We start from the raw sequence: 10,503 nt of genomic DNA, 5'->3' as shown, positions 1-10,503 counted from the left end.
GTTCCCCGCCCCACCCTGAGTACACTCCACTATGCAACCTTCATTCTGGACTCTTGTGATAACCATAACACCCTATCATATATCGCTTTTAATCTGTTCTCTCCCTCATCTGTTTCAATACAGTATACATAATTTATCCAGTTTTCCTCAGTCTTACTCCAACCCTGATGTCAGTCCCATTCTACAACAGTTGACCGCTGATCTTAACAAAATATTAAAAGAATCCGTGAGCTCTCTAAAAAAATCAATATTCAGGCAAAAAAATAAGACTAAAATTATTCTTCAACAAAATAAACATCTCCTAAGCCAACGAAGTTCAAATTGACCAGCTGCTCTCTAGGAGAAAGAAGGACAATTTCCTGTCTCTGAAAATCTGTTGGAGGGTCAGCTATGAGTCAGTTGATTTGATGGTACTCAACAATAACAAGCTGACTTTAACAGAGAACTCTAGTTTTTTTATTCTATTTCAGGCTCCTAGCATTTTACACACAGATTACTGCACATTCTCTCAGGTTCTGGACTTTTCCAGGCCAATTTATTCCATGCAATATCCTAGATATTAATATTTCAGATCAAAGTTTGTAAAAGCAATTTAATGGAATGTGGTCAGAGTTTTTTAAGATGAAAAAGAACAGAAAATAAAAACCATACTCACATAATAAAAGTAAGTACTGTTTTGTAGATAATATAATCCTGCACACAAGTGTGTACTGACTTGTAGCGTAAAATATATTTCTTGTCCACCTTCCTCAGCGTAGGTCTCTTCATTGAGACCACCACAACAAAAAAATTTCTTGCTACAGGTCATGGTTAAAAAGTTTGAAAATCACATCACTGGATTAATTTTCTTATGTATAGTTTTCAACATGCTTTTCCCCAATTTTGATTCTTATTTAAGGATAATAATGTCTAACATCCATTAAGTACTTACTATGTGCCCAGGATTGTGTTAAAGACTACTATACGATCTCTTTCAATTTTCAGCTTAAATATATGATGTAGGTACAACAGAAATTATTCCCATTAATAGACAAGCAAACTAAACATGTTGTTATGTGTCGTCAAGTCACTTAAGACTCACAGTGACTCTATGTACAACAGCTCTGAACCCTATTCTATCTTGACTCAACTTCATCGTCTTTGACACACCCAGCCCCATTACTCCACACTCACTGAGTCAATCCATCTCATCAAGGGTCTTCCTATTTCTCTACCCTCCCAATCAAGATGCCCCTCTCCAAGGACTTGTCACTCCTTGCAATACGCCCAAGGTATCTGGGATGGAGCTTCAGAATCCTTGCCTCCAAGGAGCAATCTGGTTTCACCTTCTCCAGGATGAATCTGTTTGTGGTCCTAACAGTCCATGGTACATTCAATACTGTTCTCCAGCACCACAGCTCAAAGGCATCAATTCTCCTTCTATCATCCCTAGTCATTGTCCAGCTTTCTGATCCAGAGCAAGTAATTACAAAGACCATGGCCTGGATCTGGTGCACCTTAGTGTCCAGACTGACATCATTGCTCTTCAGTACTTTGGCGAGATCCCTGACAGCAGATTTTCTCAATGCAGTACATTTTTTGATTTCCTGGCTGCTGGTATCAAGAGTACTGATTGTGGAGCCAAGCAAACTGAAGCTGTTAACAATCTCAGTCTATTCACCATCTATCATGATGCTGCCCAGTGGCCCAGTGGTGAGAATCTTTGTTTTCTTGATGATATGCTTCAGTCTATCTTGAAGGTTGCAGTCCTTGACCCTCTGCAGCACATGCCTCAATCTTCCTCCGTTTCTGCAAGGTTATGCCATCTGTATAACGTAGGCTGTTGATGAATCTTCCTCCAATTCTGATGCCACACTCCTCCTCATAAAGCCCAGCTTCCCAGATGATCTGTTCCGCATATAGACTGAAAAGGTATGGAGATAGGATGCATCCTTAGAGTATACCTTTCCGGATATTGAACCATGCAGTGTTCCCTTGCTCTGTTCTGGCAACTGTTATCTGGTCCACATATAGGTTTCACATAAGCACAATGAAGTGTTCTGGGATTCCCATTCTTCTCAGAGTCAGCCACAGTTTGTTGTGGTCCACACAATCAAACACCTTTGCATTGTCAATGAAACACAGATAAACTTTCTGCTTTCAGCCAAGATCCATCTAACATTAGCTTTAATATCCCTACTATCAGGAGCTCTGGTGGCCTAGTGGCAAGAAGCTGCGCTGCAATCCTGAAGGTACATGGTTCGAGGCCACCAGCTGCTCTGTGGGAGAAAGATGGGCAATCTCCTCCTGTGTGATTAACTGTCTCTGAAAACCCGCTGAAGGGTCAGCTATGGGATCATTTCTGACTCGATGGTACACAACAACAACAACAACAACATCCCTAGTACCATGGCCTCTTCTAAATCCAGCCTGCACATCTTGTAGTTCTCTGTTGATGTGCTGTTCCAGTCATTTTTAGATAATTTTCAAGAGGATCTTGCTTGCATGTGATATTAATGATATTGGACGCATAGAGTATTTCAGCTATTAATTGGAAGAACTATGATTAGTGTATGGCTCCAGAGAATATCTCAGGTAGGCTATTCTGCTTCCACTCTGTAAGTCAAATATCTCAGCTAGAAGGTAACTGCCTAACTTTATAGTGGCAGTGTTTCCCACTCTGTTTTAACTGGGCAAACTGCTTTTTTGTCTTCTGAACTTCTCATTACTTTCAGAGTCATGTTTAAGCTAAATTCAGCCTTCCACTTCTTTATTTTTTTTATTTTTGCACTTATTTCTTTTAATGTTCCTCATTCAATGCTCACTGAATAAAAGCTGTGTCTGATCTAAGCTATGGTATTTTTAATTGTTTCCTATGCAACTGAAAGTTGAAAAATTAATAAGGATGACAAAATAAAGGATGCCTTTGAATTGTGGTGCTAGAGAAGAGTACTGAATATCTCACGCACTGAGAAAAACCCAAACTTGTTTTGGAGAAAGTGTAATCAGGGTATTCCTTAGGGACAAGGATAGTGAATCTTTGACTCATTCTAATACTTTGGGCATGTTGTCAGGAAGGACTAGTCCTTGGAAAAAGACATAATGTTGGAAAAAAGAGGGTTAACAAAAGACGAAGACCTTCAATGAGATGGGCTGACAAAAGGACTATAACAATGGGCTCTCGTATGTTGGAAAGTGTGAGAGTGGGACAAGATAGAGCAAGGTTCAGTTCTGTTGTTGAGAAAGTTGCTGTGAGTCACAGTCGACTTTATGGCATCAAAAACTATTTTTGTAAATAAAGCTTCACCGGAACACAGCCACATCCATTCATTTAGTTACTGTTTATGGTTCTTTTCATACTCAAACAGTAGAGATGAGTAACAGCAATGGAGACCAGATGGTCCATGGGGTTTGAAATACTCCTGACTTTTTACAGAAAAAGTCTGCCAACCATTGTTCTACCTTTGAGCTCTGGGGATGCATCAGTAGGAAGGTGCACTATTAGCTCAAATCTGCACTTCTCTGGCAGTTTGAATTCACCAGTATCTCTGTAGGAGAAAGATGGGTAATCTCCTTCCATGCTATTTACAGCCTGCGAAAACCAACAGAAGGTCAGTTATGAGTCAGTTCTAAACTGACAGCAATAAGAGAGACAGCTCTGTCTCAAAAGTCACATGCATCCCTCCAAGCTTAGGTTTGTTGTTGTTGTTGTTATGTGCCGTCGAGTCGTTTGCGACTCATAGCGACCCTATGCACAACAGCCCTAAACCCTGCTCTATCCTGCGCCAACCGCACCGCCTCTGACACACCCATCCCGATTACCCCAGTCACTGAATCAATCCATCTCATAGAGGGTCTTTCCCTTCTGCGCTGTCCCTCCACCCTCCCAAGCATGATGTCCCTCTCCAAGGACCCGTCCCTCCTGGCAACATGTCCAAAGTATGTCAGACGAAGCCCCAGAATCCTTACCTCCAAGGAGTAGCTTGGTTTAATCCTCTCCAAGATGAATCTGTTTGTTTTCCTGGCAGTCCGTGGTACATTCAGTACTCTTCTCCAGCATCACAGCTCAAAAGCATCAACTCTCCTTCTATCCTCCCTAGTCATTGTCCAACTCTCTGATGCATAACAAGCGATTGCAAATACCATGGCCTGTATCAGGTGCACCTTAGTCTCCAGAGAGACACCGTTGCTCCTGAGTAGAGAGGTCCCTAACAGCAGACTTTCCCATCACGATACGCTTTTTGATTTCCTGACTGCTGGTGCCAAGAGTGTTGACTGTGGAGCCGAGCAAACTGAAGCTGTGAACAATCTCAGTCTCTTCACCATCCATCCTGACACTGCCAGTTGGTCCAGTGGTGAGAATCTTTGTCTTCTTGACATTGAGCCTCAGTCCATATTGAAGGCTGCAGTCCTTGACCCTTCGCAGCAAGTGCATGAGGTCCTCCTCAGTTTCAGCAAGCAGGGTTGTGTCATCTGCATAACGCAGATTGTTAATAGATCTTCCACCAATCCTGATGCCACAATTCTCCTCATAGAGCCCAGCCTCTCGGATAATCTGCTCTGCATACATGTTGAAAAGGTATGGAGACAGGATGCATCCCTGGCGCACACCCTTCCCAATTTTGAACCATGCAGTGTTACCCTGCTCTGTTCTGACTACTACCTCTTGGTCCAAGTATAGGTTTCGCATTAGCACAATTAAATGTTCTGGGATTCCCATTCTTCTCAGAGTCAGCCACAGTTTGTTATGATCCACACAGTCAAATACCTTTGCATAATCAATGAAACACAGATAGACATTCTTCTGGTATTCTCTGCTTTCAGCCAAGATCCATCTAACATCAGCAACAATATCCCTAGTACCGCGACCCCTTCTAAACCCAGCCTGGACTTCTGGCAGTTCTCTGCTGATGTGCTGTTCTAATCGTTTTTGGATAATCTTCAGTAGAATCTTGCTTGCATGTGAAATCAATGACACTGTTCTGTAATTTCCACACTCAGTTGGGTCACCTTTCTTTGGAATGGGAACAAATATAGATCTCTTCCAGTCAGTTGGCCAAGTGGTTGTTCTCCAGATTTCTTGGCACAACTTGGTGAGCACATCCAGGGCAACATCTGTTATCTGAAATACTTCAATTGGTATACCATCTATTCCTGGGGCCTTATTTTTGGCTATTTCCTTCAAAGCAGCTTGAACTTCTGGGAAATCCCCCTGGTCCCTATAGCTCATCACGAGTGCCTTGCTTTGGTCTATGAGGCTACATGTACCCTTGACGAGCAGGTATTACCTTACTTCTTTTATCCTTCTCCACTTTAACCATAGCCAACAGAACCTTGGCCAGAGAGCTTGACACTTATTTCTGGATAGAAACTCAGTGCAGTAAAAAGGCTATGTTTAATTTATCTAGCTGGCCTATCAATGATCTGGTTCTCAGGATAAAGGGGTGGAACTCTGATGTGCCAACTATACAAACAGAAAGGACAGGTCTTACCTTTTGCTCCACACATTTGATAAAGTCACCTTGCCTAGAGTGCCCGACTGGCTGCTTCTGAAATTCACTGCGCTTCTCCAGGCGAGATTCAAAAGCAGGAGGGTCAGACCTGATTGAAGGTAAACTAAGGTTAAACCATGTGTGCCTTTTCAGATTTTGAAATAATAAAGCATCACAGGCTTCTTCCACAGAACTATATAAAGAGATGAAAGGTTTCAATTACTCAGGTTGGAGAAAGGCCTCATGAGTGAGTAGCAAAATAAAGAAAAGTAAAAAAAATAAGTTAATTTATTCAGTTATGACCAATCCGCAAGGAGACTATGGAGTTACTTCCTCCCTTAAGATTATTCTCTAAACTGAGAGTGGTTGGTCTCTCAGAGGTACTCAGAATCCTTAGAATGGGAAAAGGTACTAGAGTCATAGAGAAAAGTTCCTTGGGTAGGAATCTTACTTTGTTGTTACTACATGCTGCAAAGTCAACTTATGACTCCTAGGGACCTTTTAGAGATCTGAATCTTGCTCTATCATGTGCCATCCTCAAAGTGGCCCTATTAGGCATCAAGCTTTTATTTGAACACATTCAATTCTCAGGTATCTTCTACTAGGAAAACATTCTAAACCAAAATTTATTTATCTAACTTTTACCCTCAGAAGCAAGAGAAAATGTCTCATTTCTTCTACATGGATATTGGATAATCACTATTATATGACTTCCTAAATTTTTCTTTTCCACGTTAAATTTTTTCAGCCCAATCTCACACATGATTTGTAAATCTTTCTTCACCATGAACTTTTTTCTGGAAACTTTCTACTTTATCCATATGCTAAATATAATTTGGTATATAGAGATAGTTCCAACTCTCCCAGCTCACTAAACTGTGATACCAAAACCCAGATACTGGGCTGGAATGGGGCAGGACAGTACTGTGTGTTCTTGCCATTGGTTTATAATGAGCTTGCAGTGAGTCCGTCAAGAGTCTGACTTTGATAAAGATGTCCAAATGGTGAGTATAACCAATGAAGGTTGCGATTCCCTTTTACACATCTCATGATACTTACACATTTGGTCCAGGACTGAAGGTCAGTCCTGTTCTGTACCTTTCCTTAATCTGACCCAGGTTCTGGTGATCCTTCTTTTCTTCCACCTCAACTTCATGTTATCCTTTAATCGAGACAGCAAATGAACCCACCCACCCCATTCTTTTTTCACTCAGCATCTCTTATGACTTATTCTTCTACTTTTCATTCACACAACAAACTTCTCTTGGTGTCTACTGCCTCTTGGTTACAGTCCTGGACTTTGGGAATACAGAATTAAATAAAACATAGTCCCTACATCAAAATGTACTGTGGCTGAGTCAATTCTGACTCAGGGCAACTCTCTATTGGGTTTCTGAGGCTATAAATCTTTGCAGAAACAGACTGTCTCATCTATCCCTAAGAGTCTGGTAAACAGAAGTGTAGCTTAACATTCTACTCACATGCCTGTTCCTAAGTCAAGGTGCTTACTATCTGCTGAGAGACAGACACATAAAATAAGTAGAGTGTTACATGTATGATGGTGAAAATTTGCTCAAATTTCTCCAAACTGCTGAGAGTGTCATACTTTAAAGTACATCCTCTTTTTATACTGTTGCTTCACTACCCTAATCTTTTAAGAGTGTCCAAAAGACATTTTAATAATAAATGAGGCCATAGACAAGTGTGAAGGCCTTTTGTGGAACACTACGGGATCTGGACATTATCCAGCAGTCATGAAAAGCTCTTGCTATGAATAAATACCAATGGGAATGATCTAGCAGGGAAGGACAGCTAAATCAGTCATTCATTTGTTCATGAGCATGAATTAATGAGAAATGATGGAGTGTTTATAGACAATTCTAAAATTCATGCTTGTGAAAGGGATCAAAGAGAGAAGACTGAAAAGGAATGTGGGCAAAGAAGGTATTGAAGACAACAGATACTTGAGATGTTTGAATGCTATTGGCTTAAGAGCTAAAATACACATTCATTCATTTCATCATTCTTTCAAAGAGTGAGAGATCACCACAGTAGCTATAACCTGAAGTGAAGGGGTTCAAGAATGGAAGTGGGGATGGCTGCAATAATCCAGGCTAAAGATGGTAGAGGAGTAAACAAAGGCAGTGAGAGGAGAGAGGAGACAAACTCAAAGAAGTTATTCAGGCTTTGGTTTCCTCTCATGAGACAACTGTCTGCCTACTGTGCCAAATTCTCTCCCAAGTCCCTTTCAATTCACCTTGAACTCCTTCAAGTCTTCCCACTTGACCTCTTCAGACCTGTGATGTCAGAAACCTTGATAACTGACTTTCCTATATCATTGGAGGAATGGACCTTCAGTTACCTTAACTGCAGAGACATGGTCTCGCAAATCATCAACTGTGGAACCAATATAAAAAAGCACTCTCCACATGGTAAGGTGTGTGAAAATACCAACACAGTAGTAGCAGCGTGACTGTGTTAACTTACTTAACACTTTATTTAAGCCTGCTGGAGGATAAGAAGTTGTCTGGACTGAGAAATTGTATATGGTGGACTAAGCTGCATTCAGCTGCATCCAGTTTTGCCCATTGCTTACCAGTAGCTCACACTGTAGGTATGCAGGCCAGTTTCACAGAAACTGCAAAACCAGCATACCTAAAGTCATATGTGTCGTTCTCTTGATGGGTTTAAGTATCTAGAAGATCTAGCAAATCACTGAACCCAAGGGCCAAAAAGGAATTGGGGAACTGAGCCACAGATGCTGTTAATGTTAGAAATTATGGACGTATATAGCTTGTTAAGCATTTGGGAGTACAATGATCTGAGACGAGGCCCCTCGTACTCACAACTCTATCTACACTTATTAAGAGAGCTTTTCCTCTGGAATTTGAAGTGTAATGATAAGAATCCAAGGTTCAGGGTTGTTGCTGTTAGGTGCTGTTGGATGAGCTGAGTACAACTCATAGCAACTCTATGAGAAACAGACCTGGATCCTGTGCCATCTTCATCATCTGATTCATTTGAGCCATTGCTGCAGTCACCATGTCAATTCACCTCATCGAGGGTTTTCCTTCGTTTGGCTGACCCTCAACCTTTCTAAGAAATAGCTTATTCTAGCATCATCCCCAAAATATGTGAGCCTAAGTCTTGTCATCCATGATCCAAGGAGTATTTTGGCTTCCCCTTACCAAAACAAATCTATTTGTTTATACACCATAGCTCAAAGGCATTAATTCTTCTGTCATTCTTGTTCCCTGTCCAGATCTCAGATACACAGCAAGGCCATGGCCTGAATCAAGGCAACCTGAGTCTTCAAACTGACATCATTGCTCTTCAGGATTTTGGAGAGGTTCCTGACAGCAAACTTGCCCAAAGCAATGTCACTTGGTCTCCTGACTGCCAGTACCAAGGGTGTTGATTGTAGATTCAAGCAAAATGAAATCATTAACAGTTTCAATCATTTCTTCATCTATCATGATGTTGCCCATTGGCCCAGAGGTAGAAATCTTTGTTTTCTTGATGTTGAGATATAATCCCAGAACACTTGACTGTGCGCCAATGAGATCTATACCTAGCTCAACAAGCTGTTGTCCAAAAGGAACAAAAGAACACTTTATAATTTAGAATCAGAAAAGGTGTGTCAGAATTGTGTCCTTTCAGCGAGCTCTGGTGGCCTAGTGGCAAGAAGCTGCATTGCAATCTCAGAAGTGCGCGATTCAAATCCACCAGATGCTATGATGAAGAAAGAGAAACAATCGCCTCCTGCACCAGTCAGATCCGATTAGACGGTACACACATATATAATAATAATAATTTTTTTAAAAAGAATTGTATCCTTTCTCCGTACTTATTCAATCTGTATGTTGAGCAAATAATTCATCAAGCTGGACTCTATGAAGAGGAAAGCGGCAAGATGGAAGACTCATCAACAACTTTTGTTATGTAGATAACACAAAATCTTGCTTGTTCAAAGTAAAGAGGACCTGAAATGCTTGCTGCAGAAGATCAAGGACTATAGCCTTCAATACAGATTATATCTCAACATCAAGAAAAGAAAGATCCAGGGTAGGATGACCTAAAGTCTACATCTTAATCAGCTGTGTCCTCTTTGGAAAATTTTACTCAGTCATCTTCAGTTTCCTTATCTGAAGAAGAGGGTCCAGGTGGTGTTCTAACTGTTACAGTCTCAGTCTCCGACTTCCCACTTCCTGCAGTCAGGGAATCCTAGTTATGAACCTAGAAATCCTAGTTAAGGAATTCCAGTTAAGCATCAGTTAGAAGTCTAGGAATTCTAGCTGAGGACCGGCCACTGCCGCTTCAATAGATGACCTTGAGAAAGCCAAGCTCTAACACTAGAAGACTTCTATTTCCCATTTCTGTAATGAGGACAGGACTCCCTGAGCTGCCTGCATCTCCAGGCTGCCATTAAGAGTTCACCTCAACATTTTGAAAACTTAAAACACAAAAGCAGAAAGACAAGCCTACCTCTGTTATGTATTAGCTAGTGTGATCTTAAGCAAGGGACACTGCTTTTCTAAACCTCAAATACATCACGTGAAGAGTGGGAAGGGTAAAAACAGTGCCCACTTCTCAGGGTACTACTGCGGAGGATCAAAGACCAGACCACCTTCCGGCGCAGGGAGCCGTTCCCCTGCCCTAGCCCCGCAAGCCGACCCCTGGCTCGCACCTGCGCAGTTGCTGGATCTTGTCGCGGTAGCGGTCGTAGAAGGGGTTGGCTTCAAGCTCGGCCTCGACCCCATTGCCGTCGGCGCCCCCAGCAGGCCGGCCCGGGCCGCGGCGCAGAGAGAACACGCGCAATTGGGCGGGCGAAACGAGCCCCAAACCCAGAGCACGGCTGCGCACGGTATACAGACCCCGGTAGAGGCCAGCCACTTGCAGGACGGCCGGACCTGCACCCCCAGTAGCCGCCGCCAGAGCCGCCATGGCAGCCCCCTCCTCCTCTTCTGGCGCGCCGGCCTCAGACCGCGACCCGCGCGCGCGCTCCATCGCCCTCCGGGTGCACTTGCGCTCC

General features: G+C 42.4%; 1 protein-coding gene across 2 annotated transcripts in view; it reads right to left on the bottom strand.

Annotated features, from left to right (window-relative positions):
- The window catches only part of ATPAF1 (ATP synthase mitochondrial F1 complex assembly factor 1), a 71,759-nt gene extending 61,256 nt beyond the window's left edge, over window positions 1-10,503 (bottom strand). The window contains exons 1-2 of one of the 2 annotated variants that reach the window (XM_006898971.1): window positions 10,159-10,503; window positions 5,472-5,580 (exon numbers count right to left, since the gene is read on the bottom strand). In XM_006898971.1, coding sequence (XP_006899033.1) covers window positions 5,472-5,580; window positions 10,159-10,478 — 429 coding nt within the window. In that variant the 5' untranslated portion in view covers window positions 10,479-10,503. The remainder of the gene's footprint in view (window positions 1-5,471; window positions 5,581-10,158) is intronic. The other variant, XM_006898972.1, reaches the window with a different exon arrangement.

Source organism: Elephantulus edwardii, unplaced genomic scaffold (genome assembly GCF_000299155.1).
Source record: "Elephantulus edwardii isolate Elephantulus edwardi_28Jun2011 unplaced genomic scaffold, EleEdw1.0 scaffold00243, whole genome shotgun sequence".
NCBI classification, from domain to species: Eukaryota; Metazoa; Chordata; class Mammalia; order Macroscelidea; family Macroscelididae; genus Elephantulus; species Elephantulus edwardii.
This window is presented reverse-complemented; position numbering and strand designations above follow the sequence as displayed.